Source organism: Vulpes lagopus, chromosome 11 (assembly GCF_018345385.1).
Source record: "Vulpes lagopus strain Blue_001 chromosome 11, ASM1834538v1, whole genome shotgun sequence".
Classification (NCBI taxonomy): Eukaryota; Metazoa; Chordata; class Mammalia; order Carnivora; family Canidae; genus Vulpes; species Vulpes lagopus.
Window position 1 is genome coordinate 33,951,955 of NC_054834.1, and position 19,767 is coordinate 33,971,721.

At 38.5% G+C, this 19,767-nt stretch overlaps 1 protein-coding gene across 2 annotated transcripts in view; it reads right to left on the reverse strand.

Annotated features, from left to right (window-relative positions):
• Window positions 1-19,767, reverse strand: part of MARK1 (microtubule affinity regulating kinase 1) — a 115,824-nt gene that overhangs the window by 22,606 nt on the left and 73,451 nt on the right. For both annotated transcript variants that reach the window (XM_041721934.1, XM_041721932.1), the window contains exons 7-11: window positions 17,559-17,615; window positions 13,034-13,270; window positions 12,827-12,946; window positions 2,385-2,484; window positions 1,244-1,356 (exon numbers count right to left, since the gene is read on the reverse strand). In XM_041721934.1, coding sequence (XP_041577868.1) covers window positions 1,244-1,356; window positions 2,385-2,484; window positions 12,827-12,946; window positions 13,034-13,270; window positions 17,559-17,615 — 627 coding nt within the window. The remainder of the gene's footprint in view (window positions 1-1,243; window positions 1,357-2,384; window positions 2,485-12,826; window positions 12,947-13,033; window positions 13,271-17,558; window positions 17,616-19,767) is intronic.

The window sequence follows — 19,767 nt, forward strand, 5'->3', positions numbered from 1 at the left end:
TAGGAGTGAATAAAGTCCTTAGAACAGCTGTTGGCATGTTAATGGGTGTGCTCCTCTGACAACAGCTCCCAAATCTATTAATGCTGCTGGAGTCATTCCCTCCAAGCCAGACCTTTAGAAGCCAAATGTCTCCTGAACAGCCCTGCCCAACAGGGATCTCAAGTTCAACCATCCCAAATAGAATGAACTTCCCATTTTCCCCTTGAAAAATATTCTGGGAAATATATCGTAAAAACCAGTCACCTATGCTAGAAACCTGAGGGTCTCTCATATCCTCAGGTTACCACACCCTGTTAATTCTACTGTGGGTGCCTGTCCTTCTCTATGTCCCAGAGGACCCATGCCTGCCCCTGATCAGAGCAGCAGCACACTAAATCACCCTGCTGACTGCACATCTCCCCTCCAGATCAAGGGCTCCTCGAGAGCACAGACTTTCTCGTCTTCCTGGTCGCAGTACGCAGCATAGTTTCCAGGACAGAACAGAGTCAATAAATGTCAGCTGAATGTACTGCTTTCACTAACAGTTACTATCTAATTAAAAATAATTTCAGTCTATTCTATAAAATGCCTCCCACAGATGTCTAATTGTTAACAAACTGTCCATGCCCTCGGCTCTGTTCTTGACTCTCAATTTATACCTTTGTATTTGTTGTCCTAAAGGATCATTTGCTTTTATGTTTCAACCACCATCTGTACACAGTTATTTCCTGAATCTATCTCCTTACTATAGATCTCTCCTGGCCTTGTGAATTCCCAACTGCAAGTATCAAAGCCACCTGATGCTCCCTCTACAAGGTTAAGTGTCACCAAACAACCTTTTCCTATTCCCATCCTTTCAAATCATTTCAAATATATGTTTTGTTTTAAATGCTGTCCCTTCCTCAGTTTCTCTTCCTGTGTTTCCTGCATACCCAGAATGACCATGTTACCTTTGGCAGGCCCGTTGCTTTCAGACACACAACTCTGGGGGATTTCATGCTCCAAGACTAGACTATGTGTGCCTCTCAGAGCTAAGCAAGGCACCTGGTTTGCTCTTTCAGAGCAAAGTCTCCCCTGGCACTTGAAAATGAAATCAGTTCCTAACTTAGCATCTTGAGTTTGAATCCTAAAAGGAAAATGTTAGGGTCTTTATATTATTTTTGATACCACACAGAATAAAGGTGCTAACATTAATTATATCTTAGCTGTCATTTGTCTCCAGAAATAATTAACATTAACCTTTTTAAAAAGGTAAAGAACTTACTTCAGGTGGTTTTCTACCTAGAAGAATATAAGTAGCCATAACTTCATCATATTTCTGATTTATTAAGGCGTCATTTATCTCATCTCGTGCAAAACCCATGGTGACCATGATGTCTAGAAATAAAAAGAAATTTTCTGAAAATGGGTTTATTTTTATAAACAAACCAAAAAATATAAGGAAGCTTGCTAACATAAAGTCTGAAAACTAAGTTCTGAAATTTTAAAGTGTAATGTTAACTATAAAAAGTTCTGGATTAATATACAGATACTGCATACTTAGATCCTATACATTCAGTTTTTCATGCAGAAACCATCTGTATCATGGGACCCATACTCATGCGCCTAGTCCACTTCTCACTACCTAACATGTTCCTGAGTTGAGTGCCTCTGTCCAGCCAGACACACTATCTGTGACACTCACAAAATCCCTTCTTCTCTCTTTTTGTCAATCTCGTAACACACCCTCAGCCACACATGGAGTCATTTCTCCCATCTTTTAACATTTCTGCTTTCTGATCTGAAGGCAGGTTGATTCTTCTTTGAAAGGCTGGATTCCACAGTTGTTCTGCTCGGATTCCTAACCCCCTCGAATACCCTTCCTTGCCCCTCTGCTCTCGAGTCAGGAGCACAGTCAAGATGACTCAGCTGTGAGTTTCTGAGGCTTTGGTAGTGAAGAGAACAGGTTGGAAGCAGAGCGCTGGATGGGTGTGGGAGGAAGCACCCTGCCAAGACACTGGGAAATAGGAAGGGGAGCCAAAGTGTTCATCCCCTTGGCTCAAGTGCCTCCACATTTTTGGTTAAAATACACACTATGTTTTACTGATACTTATTAATCTGATCACTGCTGACACTTAAACCAGTCATTCCTCCTGTTGGGGATTGCTGAAAGAAAAGAACAAGGTTCATCTACATTATTTTAATTTTTATATTACTGTTGTCAACAACTGAATTAGATTATAATGTACATGTGGACAAACTTGAAATTTGTAATGTTTGGTGCATATTTATGGAAAGAAAAGATGACAGTGCAAGTATTTTTCAAATAAGAATTGTTTCTATTTATATTTCTAAACACTATTTTAGTAGACTACAGGTCTCTTATAGCAAAGAGACAGCACATCGCACAGTATTTAAATACTTACCTATTCTCTTCGTGTCATTGAAGTCTGGTTCAGGCTCAGCATATGGCTTTAGTTCTTCCTCTTCATGACCAACATTCATCCACCGATCTTTCATTATTTGCTAGGAAATAAACTTTACATTATGTTTGGCCAATCAGAATATTCCACCACTTATTTTAGCTCTATTTTAGGAAATGTGAAATTTTGGTTCACTCAACAAGAATAAGGTTTTCAATCTAAAGTTAGTTTCCAGTTTGATGGGGTACCTGGGAGGTTCAGTGGTTGAGCATCTGCCTTTGGTTCAGGGCATGATCCAAGGTCCTGGGATAAGGTGCCGCATTGGGCTCCCCCCAGGGAGCCTCCTTCTCCCTCTGCCTATGTCTCTGTCTCTCTGTCGCTCATGAATAAATAAATAAAATCTTAAAAAAAAAAAAAAAGAAAAAGAAAGCAGAGATCATGGGGAGTAGAAGTCAGGGTTTAGTCAATAAAGACAGCTCAGAGAATATGGCAGGGGAGAATGGTCAAAATGGAAGCCTAGAGTCAGGGATGAACAAGAATCTGGGTGAAGACAGAGACTGATGTGAATTACCAGAGTCAAATTTAAGTGATGTTATAACAAGAGTCAGTCCTACTTTGTTAAAAGGCACAATAATGGGGGCACCCTATGGAATGTGAAAATATTCACAACCATTAATACTCACAATATGTACAGTAAATCCTACAACTCAGTAAAAATAAAAACTGCCTGATTAAAAAAAGGGTAAAGAACTCAGATATTTCTCCAAAAGAATATATACCAAGAGCCAATAAGCATATGAAAAGATGCTAGCATCACTAATCATCGAAGAAATAAAAACCATGATGAGGTGCCACCTCCTATCTGTTAGGATGGCTACCATGGAAAACAATGAAAATAACAAGCATGGGTGAGCATGTGGAGAAACCGGAACCCTTGTGCACTTGTTGGTATGGCTGTAAAATGGTGTCACTGCTATTGGCAACTGTATGGAGGTTCCTCATAAAATTTAACAGTACAACTATGTATATAATCTAGTTATTCCATCTCTGGGTATATAGTCAAAAGAACTGAAACAGGATACTGAAGGGTATTTGCACACCCATGTTCATCGAAACATTACTCACAATAGCCAGGATGTAGACCAACCGACACATCTGATAGATGAATGATAAAGAAAATATACACACAGTGGAATGTTATTCAGCCTTAAAACAAAATGCAATCCATACATATATTGTGGATGAAACTTGAGGATATTTCTCAGTGAAATAAACCAGCCACAAAAAGACAGATAATCATTACATGAGGTATCTAAGGTGGCTGATCTCCTAGAAATGCGAAGTAGAATGGTGTTTGCCAGGTGCTGGGAGAGGGGGCAACAGGGACCTGTTCAATGGTACAGAGTCTCACTCATGCAAGGGGAACAAGTGCCAGAGATCTGCTGTCTAACAGTGGACACACAGGTAACAATATTGTAATGTATTCTTAAAAGCGTAGAGTATAAATTCATGTGTTATTTACTACACACACACAAAGACAACTAGTGGGGAATAATTCTGGGGCAATGATTCTGTATTAATTTGGAATTTTTTTTTTTAACATTTTATTACTACTGAATCCTAGGCTTTCATTCAGGAACATTCTAGGTGTTGATATATTGATATTCTTTGCCCAGGCCCTGCAAAGTATATTCTCCATTTTTAGACTTCACTTGCTAATATTCTACTAAACAGAAAAGTAACATTCCGTACAGAGATCCTTTTGAGGCTAATTGTTTGCCCAGATACCTTCCCCTTACTTAATTATATTTAGTTAAAGTCATTCACTAGAAGACAGATCTCCAGAGTGTGCCTCTAAGGACTGGGATCTGTAAGAACACTGCGGTTCTGGATGGGAGGGATTTTCCAAAGATTCTGGTCACATGACATATATTTCAGTGAAAATATGTAGATAATTAAATATGTTTAAAATTATGCAGACCTGTAACTCTTAAAAGATCACCACTAACTTTCTTCTTCCTCCCCCCTCATTTTATTGAGATATAGCTGACATATAAACTTTGTATTAGTTTAAGGTATACAACATAATGATGTGATATAAAAACATATAAATATTATGAAATATATGAAATGAGCACCACAGTAAGTTAACACCCATCACTTCACTCAGTTATAATTTTTTTCTTCATGATGAAAAGTTTTAAGATCTACTCTCTTAGCAACTTTCAAATACACCTACAATGCAGTATAATTAACCACAGTCACTATGTTGTACATTAACATCCCTGACTCAACTTATAACTGGAAACTTGTGCCTTTAGACCACTTTTACTTATTTCATCCACCCACAATCTCCCACCTCTGGCAACCCTCGATCTGTTCTCATTTCTCAATTTTTTTTTTTTTTTTAGATTCCACATATAAATGAGATGATATGGTTTTTGTCTTTCTCTGAGCTAAGTGTTTACTGGCAGATGAATGGATAAAGAAAATGTATATATTCACATTAAAAAATTTAAGTACATTATCCAGCTCATTTAAATAGAAATAGACCCTTTATAAACTCAAAAAAATAATAATGCTGTCACTAGTCTTTAGTGATTATTCATCAATAAAGGAAAGTACTGGGGAAGGTCCACACTGGGGGAGGGAAAGGGAAAAAGCAGAGCTGCAAACACCAGCTACATGATTTCCCAAAATGTTAAGGTCCTTCCTGTTCCTCAACTCCCTCTTCTCAAACAGTATGTCTGGCAAAAGCCTAGACAACAGCAGTTGGGCCCCAGTATCTGCAAAAGTAAAATTATGCTGTTGGTAGAATTTCCTAGGTTGGAAGGGGAATATGTAAGAATCTTAAAGAATACAAAGGACTACGTCAGGAGAGCTACACAGTACGTGCAATCCCGCCAGTACTTGGCAAGCTCTAATTCAGCCCACCTACTCCCTGACACCCAGAGTGACTCACTTCCACAGCTGGACCGCGCTGAGGGAGGCCCACGGAGGTGGCAACTCAGTTGAGGCTTAAAAATGAAAGCCTTTAAACATGTTCCAAATAAATAGAACCAACTCCACCGCGCTCCACACACATGTGCACATATGAGAGTGAGACAGCGAGCGCGCACAAGTAGGAGGAGAGGGAGAAGCAGACTCCCCGCTGAGCAGGGAGCCCAACATGGGGCTCGATCCCAGGACCCCAGTATCATGGCTGGATCTGAAGGCAGACAAACACCTGAGCCACAACCCAGGTGCCCCACAACACATTACTTTTTAATGGGAATTCATGGGGCTCGATCCCAGGACCCCAGTATCATGACCGGATCTGAAGGCAGACAAACACCTGAGCCACAACCCAGGTGCCCCACAACACATTACTTTTTAATGGGAATTCATGGGGCTCGATCCCAGGACCCCAGTATCATGACCGGATCTGAAGGCAGACAAACATCTGAGCTACAACCCAGGTGCCCCACAACACACTACTTTTTAATGGGAATTCTTTGCATGTTTTTTGATACTACGATGAATGAGTCTGGGCAAAGAAGGAAACTAAGAGACATCAGCTAGACATAAATTCCTGTTTGTTTGTTTTTTTTTAAGATTTTATTTATTAATTCATGAGACACAGAGAGAGAGAGAGAGGCAGAGACATAGGCAGAGGGAGAAGCAGGCTCTCCATGGGCAGCCTCATTCAGGACTTGATCCCAGGACCCCAGGATCATGACCTGAGCCAAAGGCAGATGCTCAACCACTGAACCACCAGGTCCCCCTATTCTGGTTTTTCAATAAATTCAAATTAAGTCCTCAGTGATGTTCTCAAGTTTAAGATGACAATGTTAAGAGTCTGAAAATAACAACTAATGGAGAGAGATTTATAAATGGCCAAATTTTTGGTGAGTCAGATTCTGGAAGAGTAAGAGTTCATCATTCAACAAGGACCTGGAAGGGAGAGTGTGAGGGACCTAGGCAGAGGGCGCAGCAGGTGTGAAGAAGCCCAAGGGCAAACGAAGGTGGTGCTTGTCTGGGTTGCAGCAGGTTTGGTAAGCCTGGAACATATGTAGTGAGGTGGGTGGTGAGGCAAGATGAGGGGAGAAAATTCACAGGGACTGGAGGGTTTCTTTCAATCACATGAGGGACATCTTTGGAGGGTGCAATTCTGAAGTCTCTCTGGGCAGTGTGCGGAGAGTGGGTTGGAGGGGTTCATCACTGGAAGCCCAGAAGTCAGCTAAGAGGCTTTAGCGAGAATCTAGGAGAAAGAGGGTGCCAGTCTGACTCAAACAAGGCAGTGGCAATGGGAAAAGAGACATTTTCAATATCTGGCTGGTAAAAATCAACAAAACTTTGTGACTGGATATGAGGAGGTATGATGAGGTGAGACAATTCAGAAAAAGATGGAGCCAAGGTTCCCAGTTGACAACTGAGCAGCGGTTGACAGCATTCACTGAGAAAGCACACTCGGAAGGAGAAGGAGGCCGGATGGGGAAGCACGCGGCTGAGTTTTGTGGTAGCTGAGTTAGAGATGCTATGGGTTATCTAAACAGACACGTTCTGTAAACTCCAGAGAAGCTCAAGGGAAATCTGGGCTGGGGATGGAGATTCAGAGACAGCCAACACGTGATAATGGAAGCTGTGGAGCGGGTGGGATTCTCAAGGAAAACCTAATAGAGTCCGAATGAGTGGAAGACGGCCTGACGGCAGAGCCCTGTGAAATAGTAACATTTAAGGGTTAGGAAGAAAAGTAACCCACCACGTCAAGGGAGGAGGAAAATCTGCACAGTGGGACCTGAAAAACAAGGTAAGAGTCTTTAGAAGAGGGCACAGTGGTGTCCTGTCGACTCAGGTGACTGCTCAAAAAGCAGGTGCTGTGTTGAGAAGCAAAGAGGAGGTGGCTTCATCGGGGTGGTTGCTGGGGGCCTGGCACTGCTGACTCTAAGCAGAGATGCTTCTTTAAAAGGGCAGAAAAAAATGAGTGGGAAATATCAGAAAGGGAGACAGAACATGAGAGACCCCTAACTCTGGGAACGAACTAGGGGTGGTAGAAAGGGAGGTGGGCGGGGGTGGGGGTGACTGGGTGACGGGCACTGATGGGATGAGCACTGGATGTTATGCTATATGTTGGCAAATTGAACACCAATAAAAAATAAATTTATAAAAAAAATTTAAAAATAAAAGTATTTAAAAAGAGAACAAAACAAAAAAGTCAGGGCAGAAAGGGAGAAACAAGAAGGGAAACTGGATGGGCACTGTGGGATTGAAGGGTGTCTTTGTCTAAGTGGAAGACACACGTACAAAGGCTGAGAGCTAGAGGCATCAGCAGAGAGGAGGCGAGGCGGTCCAGAAGAGGGAGCTTCTCTGAAGGCCTGAGATACTGAGAGGGCACTTGCGTGTCTCCTTCACTAAAGCTGGAGTCCTTGAGGATAAAGACCGTGTCTTGCACTATCTTTCCCAGCACACGTGCCTGTTGTCGCTTTTGAACTGGGCAGTATTTTAAAATAAAGCTGCTACAGGAGTTCTGGGTATAGTGAACTTGAGAGGAGCTTAGCAATGACAAGGACTGAAGAAGTTGCTAGAATGCCCGGGACACAGACAATCGCGGGCTGCGGAAATGGAAGAAAGAAAAGCTTGAGGTACAACTCAAAGCACTGGATGACAGGATTTGTTCTGGGAATGAGGGAAAGAAAGGGGGGCATCTAAGAGGGTTCTAAGGTTTTAATTCAGGTGTTTGGTAGAATGAATAGGATATCCATGACTTAGGTAAGAAACACAGGAGCAATAAGAGATTTGATAGCTGGACGAAAGGCAATTAAAAGCAAACTAAAGATCATCCGAGTTTTCTGAGGTTTCTCAATTACACTGTGTTTATTTGGTGTTCATTTCATGACCATTAGGTATCTGTCCACATCAAGGAAAAATATGTATGTGGATCAAATCCTCTGGCAACTTGTCTTTTATTTGGGGAAATGAGATTTACTCACGAAACCTGAAAAAAATCTGAACACACAACAGAATTAACTATTCAAAAAAGTGTGCTAAAAGAGTTTTAGCTTTGAGGCCAAGGCAGAAATGCCAGTCCCCGCCCCCTTCTGAAATGGAGGTGCTGCGTCACAGGGGAGTGTTCACGGAACCTGACCTGTGTAGTTTCAGGCAGGGTACAAATCACCAAGCCAGCAAACTGCACTAGACCAGCTGAATAAACTAATCCATTTTAGATTTCCTTTGAGATGTCTCTCCTTTCTTTTTTTAAAAAAGTAATCTCTATGCCCAATGTAGGGCTTGAACTCATAACCCCAAGATTGAGAGTCACATGCTCCACTGACTGAGCCAGCCAGGTGCCCCTGAGGTATCTCAAAATGAGAAACAAGAGGTCAAACAGCATTCCAAACCGAACAAGAGTTTAGCCAATGAACATAGATGACTACTTGCTGAGAAATTCTATCAAAATAACTGATTCAGATGAATTATAAAGAAATAAAAAAAAAGAAACTAATAATGGAAATATACACCCTACACTTAAGGTGCACATTAAAAATTTATGGACTTTAGTAGGATAGCCAGATGGAAATAATTTTTCTTAAATGGTTTCAACCCCTATAAAAGTTCACCATATGCTTCTGAATCTGTACTTAGAAAACGTGCATTAAAAACATTATTTTTACTATTATTATTATTATTTGCTTTATTGCCTCTTGTATTTGGCAGACACAAGCAAGATTTTTAAGATCATCTTAGCGGCAGCTGAAGAGGTGTTAAAGCACAAATAAATATTTTTTTGCGGAGGAACACAGATGACAGAGAAAGGGCAATAAAGAGGAGTTTTGCCTTTGCTTCAAATTTTGCATTATTTTGAAAGGTAACATAGTCCACTCCAGTTAAGGACTGCAAAAATTAAAGACATACATAGAGGGGATAGCAGAAAAAAATTGTTAGTTTTTTTTCTAATATCTAGATACACCAATATTCCAATAACTAGGGAAAAAATAGTACATAACATAAACACAAATCCTTTTAAAATCATGTGTGATACTATCCTTCCTGTTATTAGTGCAATGAACACACTCTGCCAGCTTTCATATATAGAACCTGAAAAAAATTATGTAACCGTTTAGTTCTAGAGACAACAGGTCAAGCAAGTAGAATGTGAAACTAATTTCATTCGTTTTATTTTCATGGGGGATAAATAAGGTACTTAACATATAAGGCTTTAAGAAAGACTTTAATAAAGTATGTAGTCTTAGTTTGAGAAGCAACAGGAGGATATCTGAGTTAAATCTGAAGTTTAGTAAGATAATAAATAGCCACATAAGATTCTTTAAATTGAATTTCAAATATTAACATGTTATATGGTGAAGAAAGACTAGTGTTTGCTCTCCTCAGTTAACTCTTGATATTCAAATAACACTGAAAAAACTACATACAGCTCCATTCTTTTACAAATATAAGAATTAAGAGAGGAAATATTTCATATTAAAATGTACAAAGCTGATACAGATTTGCAAGGCTGATTAACTGGACTCCATTAGATAAGCAGCTCAGAGACACAGAGAGCTTATATACAAAGGAGCAAAGTTACCCTAGTCATTAAAAATATTAAGCATTGTCTCTGATGAAGCAAATACAAATTGAAGCAATTATGACAAACTATGTAACTACCTTAAAGGCCTCAAATATTAGAAATTATATCAAATACTGATTCAAGCTATAAAGAATAGATACCTTCAAATACCTTAGATCACACACAATCTTTTAGCAATGAATACCAGACTGTTTATACCCTTTGACGCACTAATTACACTCTGGAGAATATATCCAAGCATATATCCCAAAGGAGAAAAAAGTATATCACATTATTTTTAGTAAAAACAATGGAAACAACTGAAATGTGCCACAAGCAGGGGATGATACATAACCCAAAGAAAACAACACTGCTACTGGCAAGGAAGGAGCTCATGCTTATGGTAAAGCAGAAAGTACATAGCCCCAAGCTTTTAAGTCAAAAGAAGAAAAAGAATGCAACATGACAGGAAACATTACTACTATACCAAAATTTATGTTTATGCACTCAAGACTGGTGTTTTGAAAACAGCTATTTTTTTAGAGGATTTTTTTTTGCTGTATAGTTGCTCCTGAAGTTGGTATGAAAGATAAAAGAAGATTAAAATAATCTTTGACATCATTGCTATTTCAAGGGGAGTTTCTCAAGGGTTAGTGTAAGAAATTTTTCTTCCCCTTTTTTTTTTTTTTTTTTAAACAGTGTCAGGCTTCTCTGGAAAGTTATTTCTGGGAACTGTGAAGCAGACAGCCTTCGTACGGCCATAGCTGCAATTTTATGATAATATTTCCAATGCACGCTCATGGGTCTGTGGCTGGAAAACTTAGTTTTGATAAGCTGGAACAGAAGGTTCCAGACTATATTCAAATACATCAAGTTGAGATTCTGATGATCAAATGTTTTAGTATAATAATTTGGCTTTTAAGTTCAACCCAGAATTCTAATACTTTAATCCTTTGCATTTTAATGCTAAGGATGAAAGACTTAAATATGTGGCTACTGTAAATTAATCATCTTTAAGTGACTAAGTACATCATACTTAGACAAACTAAGAGATTTACAATATCTATAATAATTTTGTCTGTTCTTTTTGTTCTTCTCATGAGTTAAGCTGACGCCTCAACCAAGGACATTTTATTAAGTGACATTCAGATAAACTAGATTCCTATGATAGAAGTGGGTCATAAAGCAGGATTAAGAAAGACTCAGGTTGCCGTAAAATTTTACTTATTTTTTAAATAGTCTTTATTTTTTTGTAACTAATAAGCTCTACATCCAACATGGGGCTTGAACTCACGACCCCAAGATGAAGAGTCACATGCTCCTCCACCTGAGCCAGCCAGGGTCCCCTGTTGCCATAAAATTTTAGAATTGAAGTGAGAGTCAACAGTTTTAACTTTTTCACTGTTTCACATAACTTCCTATGAATAATGGTTAAAAATAAGTTTAAAAAAGTAGTAACATTAAAGGAGGCTTTTCTTTTTTCACAGGCCTCTCTCTGAAAACATTACTAACATATCCTTTTACCCACAAAGGACCAAAAAAAAAAAAAAAACCCACAAAAATTATGGGAAGGAACTAACTGCATTTAAACAAATAAGTCAGTAAAAAATAGCCGATATGTGATTCACTGATGTAAAGCATTTAAGATAATCTCCCAGGGGAAATTATTTTATATCACCATATTTTAACTTCCACCAAAATGCATTGTATATTTTAGTGGAAATTACTTGTGGAAATAAAATTACAAAGCCCAAACTAAGCTGAGAGCTCTGTACACAGGGATGGCTCACTACAAGGTTGCCTCCTAACCAGCATGAAGTCTCTGCCAGAAAGCCCCATTGCTACACTAAAAAGTACGGTTTAAATGAGATTAATTCTCTGAATTTTGTACCCCATCTACTAAGGCAAATAAATGAAGACAAAAGAGTACCAGTGAACAATATATGCTGGATCTCTGAATTATCTTAGTATTGGTTAAAACATCATTCTTAGATGGGCGAAATACTTAGAAATAAGTTGTTTAATTGCAGTGTCAGCAGGAAAAAAGGTTAGATATTTGGGTTGTGTGAACCTCTGATATTATTTGGCTATAACATGTTAGTACCTTTGTAGTATAATAGCAACTATTATAAGACATGTGGAACGTAGATAGACAACAGAACAGTGTGTTAAGAAATAAAATTCCTGTTTCTAGTATGTTCTACTTAAATTGTACATTTTCTGTTATCAGAGATTTCTTTAAATTTTTTAAATATCAGCTTCTAAGTTCAGATACAGTCATGAAATACTGGATTAGAACTTTTTAAAAAATATTTTAATTATTTATTTGAGAGATGGAGCCCGAGAGAGAGAGAGAGAGAGCACAAGTGGTAGAGAGGGAGAAGCAGGCTGTCCATTGAGCAGGGAACGTGATGTAGGACTCGATCCCAGGACCCTGGGATCATGACCTGAGATGAAGGCAGACACCTAGTGGCTCAATGGACTGAGCCACTCAGGCACCCTTTCATCTGATTTTTTTTTTAATCTTCCAAATATCTATACTGCTAAATACACGGTTCTCATATTGGTGCAAGCAATTTCTCACAGAGGTCAGGTTTTCCCCCTTCTTCAACAAAAAGCCAATTTTATTCCTATTTTTATGTTGTCTTAATTTGATACTTCATTGCAGGACAAAGAAGGAATAACTGTCTTTAAAGAAACAGACTGTGATAACTTTTGAGTAGCGAAAGAATCATGTTGCCTTCACTAGTTCTAAACAAGTTGCATGACTTGCCGATTTTCCAAACAAAACAAAACAAAAACAAAAAAACGACCAGGGAAGAATTATTGAAAATGTGCTTCAGTTCTTAGAATATTTTAATTGTTGAACTTTAAATCTGGAGTACAAAAAAGTACTTACTTCTAAGCTGCCTCTCTTTATTGGATTCAGCACCAATAATTTCTTCAGAAGATTTTCACAGTCAGTGGACATATAGAAAGGAATACGGTACTTCCCTCGTAAGACTCGCTCCCGTAGTTCCTTAAAAAGGCAAAGGAAGCACTCATGACTGGCTGCTGAAGTGATCACGCCTGGATATAAAAGATTAGTACTGAATTTCACGGATACCTTCAAATTCTGGCCATCAAAAGGCAAGGAGCCACTGACTAGTGTATAGAGAATGACGCCGAGACTCCACACGTCCACTTCAGGCCCATCATACTTCTTTCCTTGGAAAAGCTCAGGGGCAGCATAGGGCGGGCTTCCACAAAATGTGTCCAATTTGTTCCCAACTGTAAATTCATTACTAAAACCAAAGTCAGCAATTTTAATATTCATATCAGCATCAAGGAGAAGGTTTTCAGCCTAAGAGAAAAATAATAAGAAGGACAATGTAAATGCCTACGTCAAGCAAAATATTTATTATAATTGTTTCAGATCAACATATATTTCTTGCTTCTCTCTCTTTTTTTTTTTTTTTCAGAGAGAGAGAGAGAGAGTATGCCATGGGGAGGAGTGGGGCAGGACAGAGGGAGAGGGAGCAGGTTCCATGCCCAGCACAGAACCCCATGGAGGGCTCAGTCTCATGACCCTGAAAGCACGACCTGCGCTGAAATCAAGAGTCAGAGGCTCAACTGACTGAGCCATCCAGGCACCCCTTTTGCTTTTCATTTTTAAGCATATCATCAAATTAGAAGCCCAGCATGGTGCTTCAATCCATAACTCTTCAGAATCACATCTATATAAGATTAATTTAATTTTATTTTTTTAAAGATTTATTTATTTATTTATGATAGACATAGAGAGAGAGAGAGACAGAGACAGAGAGAGAGACAGAGAGAGGCAGAGACACAGGAGGAGGGAGAAGCAGGCTTCATGCCAGGAGCCCGACGTGGGACTCTATCCCGGGACTCCAAAGGCAGGCGCTAAACCACTGAACCACCCAGGGATCCCCTATAAGATTAATTTTAATGCTATAAAAAGGAAGCTCTCGTTTATAAGGGTATCCTGCAACTATTTGAAAAACGTTACTTAAAACACTTTTTCTTCCACACATTTTTTTTTTTTAAGATTTTATTTATTCATGAGAAACACAGAGAGGCAAAGACATAGGCAGAGGGAGAGGGCAGGCTCCCTGCGGGGAGCTTGAAGCAGGACTTGATCCCAGAACCCCGGGATTGCAACCAGAGCTAAACACAGACGCTCAACCACTGAGCTACCCAGGTGCCCCCTTCTACACATTACATTAAACCCATTTTTTTTTCTTCATGGTAATAAACATCCTGGAACTGTACCTTAATATGACCTATTTTTAAAAATACAAGTTAACATAACACTAGCCCTTTTGGGGCTTAAACCAACAAGTTTACTCAAAAGTGCTCTATTTTAATAGAGTATCATTGGTTAATGCAAAGCTCAAGAGTATACTTAAAATAACTGCCAGCCAGGGGTTCTCTGACTACCGAATTCGATCCTTTGTCTTCTCTTATAGAATGCTTCCCCAGCAAAGTTTTGTTCTTTTAGTAAAACTAAACAATACAATACAGCTTCACTAGACCTTGTTTAAGTTTCCTTTTGCTGTTCTAAAACTAGATTCTCAAAACAAAAACAAAAACAAAAACAAAAACAAGGGGATCCCTAGGTGGCTCAGCAGTTTAGTGCCTGCCTTCAGCTCAGGGCGTGATCCTGGAGACCTGGGATTGGGTCCCACGTTGGGATCCTTGCATGGAGCCTGCTTCTCCCTCTGCCTGTGTCTCTGCCTCTCTCTCTGTGTCTCTCATGAATAAATAAATAAAATCTTAAAAAAAACAAAACAAAACAAAACCCTAGATTCTCTTCTGGAGGTATATTTTGGTAGAAAGCAGTGATATTTCCACCCCGATATTGTTAGAAGCTGGTTTTCCAAAATCCTGAATCATTAAAAAAAAAAAAAAGTTTTAAATGTGCCTTTTGTAAATACAAGCAATTCAATATAGTCTTTGCTTTTGTACATGTTTTATTCCAAACTCTTTTGTAACTGATGGCCTAAGGAATTATATATTATTTTGTAGATATATTTTATGGGGTTACAAAAGGAGTAAAATTTAGCTACAATGAAAACCAGAGTTCTCTCTATTGCTCCAGAGCCAGGCACTCTGCCTACCACACAGCTCTTCCCTCCCTCACCCTCCTTTTTTCCTTTTCTAAGGCATGCTAGCTTGGGATATCGGTTTTGAGAAATGGAGGTACATCTAACACCCAAATATATGTGATAATAATGAGGTCCGTTTACGACATAAATAGCACATAAATTTGGGAGATTCATCTTAAATTCTAACACTGATGGGCTATGTGACAAAACCAAGTTATTTTGATGTTCTGAATAAGGGCCTGGTCATTGTAAATTTCTGTGACCAACTGTGAGCAAGCTGGACTTTCCTAGTTTCTGTGATGAGGTCTGGATGGATATTGAAGCACACAAGCTGCCCTGCAAGAGCTGAGCTGGGAGGGACTCTGGGGTCTGCTCCAGGAGCGCACGGGAAAACGTGTCCCCTGACTGGAGGGAAACTCAGGGTGTTGAACATGATTCATTTTTTCCTCAGATTTCTGTTCATATAGCAAATGAGAGGATAGGTGGGTGTCAAACACACAGCCAGGGAACAGTCCTCTCCTTTCTCTTTCTTTGTAGAAGTGATTTCTCCTTAAAATAGTTGCAGGAGGAAACTAAGAAATAGAAAATTTTGGAGCAGTAGAAAATCTGCAACCTCAGAAAAATGGAGCCAAAATACAGGATTAGATTTCTGACAAGTGCTTAAGACAGTGGTTTTTTGTTTTTGTTTTTTTTTTAAGTAGCTCCATGCTCAGTATGGAGCCCAATGGGGCTTGAACTCATGACCCTGAGATCAAGACCTGAGCTGAGATCAAGAGTCAGACACTTAGCCAACTGAGCCACCGAGGTGCCCCTTAAAACTGTATTTTTAAGTAGAATACAAACTAGTACTAGTAACTGACAGAGGTCATGGGGAGAAAAGTAATAAAAGAAAAATAGACTCCTAGGTAAGGAACGATGAAAGTTAAGTTTGTAGGAAGAGAGAAAGAGGGAGGGAAAAAAGACAAATATTTCAGTTCCAGGACTTTTTACTTTTAATAAAAGAAAAAAAATCACACCTATTTGGCCATACCATTTCTTTCTTTTTAAAATTTATTTATTGAGGTGAGGGGAGTAAGCACACAGGCAGGGGGAGGAGCAGAGGGAGAGGAAGAGAGAGAATTGTCAAGCAGCTCCCCGCTGAGCACAGAGCCTCAGGTGAGGCTGGATCTCCCAACACCAAGAGCATGTCTGAGCCCAAATCAAGAGATGGATGCTCAACCAACTGTGCTACCCAGGCACCCTTATTTTACATTTTTAAAAATAAAAATTATATACATATATACTTAAGGTATGTCTCAAAATTATTTTATATACACAGTGAAATAATTACAACAACCAAACTAATTAACTTATTACCTCCTCACTTAGTTATTTGTGTGTGTGTGATGAGGGCACACTCATATAAATAAATCTACTGTCTGAAGCAAATTTCCTAGCATACAATACAGTATTAACTTTTTGAATGTGACACCAAAAGCTCAGCAGCCAAAGCAAAAAGAAATGAGAGACTTCATTCAAGCTAAAGAGCTTCTGCATAGGAAAGGAAACCATCAACAGAAAGGTAACCTGTGGATTGGGAGAGAATATTTGCAAACTTTACATCTAATAAAGGATATCCAAAATACATAAGGAACTCATAAAACTCAGTAGCAAAAAAATAAACATCACAATTAAAAAACGAGCGGAAGTCCCTGAACTGACATTTTCTAAAGACATACAAATGGTCAAGAGGTATATGAAAAGGTGCCCAACATCACTAACCATCAGGGATCTGTAAATCACAAGCACAATAACACTTCCCACCTGTTAGAATGGCTACCACCAAAAATATAAAAGATAATAAGTGTTGGTAAAACTGTGGAGAAATGGGAACTCCTGTCTAGTTGGTGGGAATGTAGATTGGTAGAGCCATTATGGAAAATAGGATGGAGCTTCCTTGAGAATATAAAAGTGGAACTACCACATGATCCAGCAATCTTTCTTCTGGGTATAAACCCAGAGGAAATGAGAGAGTACCCTGAAGAGATATCTGTGCTCCCATGTTGACTGCCACAAACTTTTCCTGACTGTTAAAATTTCTTATTCCAAAATATGCTAATTTATACTCATCACATGCGTTTGATGTTTGCAAAATCATTTACAGGCTCCCCCTGTTTCCTTGAACTTTAACACAGAGAATGAACTCTGGGACTTACAGCAGACAAACCTGGTCATGTGCCCTACCATGCTTCTGACAGAATGGGATCTCAGGCATTTTTAGTGGGGACAAAGTTCCAGATTTATCTATTAAAACAAGCTTATTAATGGTGAATCAAATCCTCGAGCCTTTAACACCATATAACTTCTCCTTCCTATTTTTTCTTTTCTCAGAGAAAATACTGCCTTTTATGATGTTGCTATGAAGATGATGTAAAAACTCCTTCCTTGGAGTGCCAGGCACAATTAAGCAACTGCAAAGATGGCTCTAATACTAAAAAACATCTGTTCATGATTAAGCTTTTTGTTATCAACTCAGTGGCTTACCTTAAGATCACGGTGAACAATGCACTTTTGATGGCAATACTGCACAGCAGATACAATCTAAAATAAATATTTGGATAAAAGATACATAATTATTTTATGCTAAAAACACTGCAATTTCCCCCCAATGATCATCTTCAATTGAGATAAATTATCAACTTAAATTTCAAAGTAGCATTGAATAGTTCTGAATAAAGTTAAAATGAGGAAAAGTTCACTGTTTTTTTTTTTTAAGGAAAAGTTCACTTTTAAATGTGGACAGTATAGATAAGCAGCATTCTCTTATTAAAACAGTAAAATATTTGTCAGAGTCCATGAAAATTTTTATGGGCTGCTACATTTCTCTACTGACATGGACAAGTGTGTAGTTTGCAGTTCTGATCAAATGGTTTATTCCAACGTTGGGATAAGAGCTTTGGCACATATGAATCAGTCTATTTTAGGAATTATTATCAAATGTATTCCAGGCATGTTTTTTAAGTAAGGCCAATTTACTAAGAACTTATCAGTGGGGTATTTGGCATCGTCCTGTATTTGTTCATATATAAAGAAATGGGAAAACTGTTCAGCCTTAAGATGAAACCCAATTTTTTAAAAAAAGGAGGGGGAATCAAATTAATATTAAACCTGTTATTAGGTCAATCAGGCAAAGTATTCTTTCCCTAACTAGATTTTGTATGTAATTGTAATTTTTAGCCATTATATAGGGCTCTTTGGGGATAAAAGACTATAAAAGGAGGAACCCAACAGTAAGAGCCAAAGATACAAGTGAGAAATAGATTATAGACACTTTTATGATAGTTGTTCACTACATAAAATACAGAAATTTAAAGAATCAGATAGCAATAAAAGAAAGAACTACTTTGTACATTAATTGTAGCTGATGTACAAGAGGATGGCCATTTTAATGCACAGAACATTCAATCCTGTGGATTCAGGATTAAGCTTGGGAAATGGAAACAGAATATGAATTCTGAATTTTGGCTAGGCATTTACAAATGGAGGTAGAAATTAGATTTTTAAAAGTCTAAAGATGATGTGAAGTTTGACCATGCTAATAGAAGTATGGGTTAAAAAAACCCTTCACAGTAGAAGGGAGATTGATAGTTCTGTACAACATTATTCTAACATATATTAAAATAGTTCAGACAGAAACATGAATTCAAAACAAAATCAACACACAATGAGTAATATGTCATTCAATTAAGTTCATTTTGATTCAACAGTTTATTGAGTACCTGCTATGTGCAAGAAAATGTGCCGGTCGCTAGTGGAATACAAAATGAGCACTACATGGACCCTTCCCTGAAGGAGCTGAAAGTCTGGTTATGAGAAAACATGTATAGAACATGTATAAGCAACCATAATACAAGGCAGAAGCAGAGAAGTAGAGGTACAGAGAAGTGAGGGGAATCATATCAAATAAAGAACAATTTCAGTTAGAAATGCTGTCTAGACTAGGTGATATTTGATCTAAGCCATCCTGAATGAGAGTAACATTTGAAGATGGGCGATCTGGTGATGGGGAGGCAGGGGTAAGGTGGCGAAATACACTGAGGTTGAAGCAACATAATGTATTTGAAAAGCAGGTATGAAAATGGCAATAGTGGGAGTGCATTCCAAACTAAGCTGGTACTACGGAACCACTCAATGTTTTTAAGCAAAGCAACTGTGAATGATTATGATCAATTTGAAGTGTAAATTCCCCCCAGAGGAATTTTATGATGCACACTTGTAAGTATTAGCCTTCTTAAGCAATATGCTTTAAAATTCTAACATCCAATTTTCATTAAAAACATTTATTAGCCAAGAGATATATACCTTTACATATAAATATTAACACATCTTAATGAGTATACTACAAGGTTATTTTTAGTAATATTGGTTTTCGAATCACTTTGTCTTGGTAACAGGGAAGAAGGCATGCTAATAATGATTTGGTTATCAAACATGCATTTCAACATTAGACAAAATGGTCTCCATGAAAGCAGTTCTACAGGCATTTCTGGAATAAAAATCCCCTGAGCCTTAAAACCTTAAGAATGGAAAGATAATTAAGAGAATGCTCTGTATTAAGCACTTTATTCTCCCCAAACTCTATGACCTCTGGCTTCTATCAGTTAAATCGTGGCTTATAATATTACTTAACTAGCAGGGAACAATTTCTGCTGTGCAAGAGTTCTCCCTTCTGTCTGACTCACTGCCCAGAATC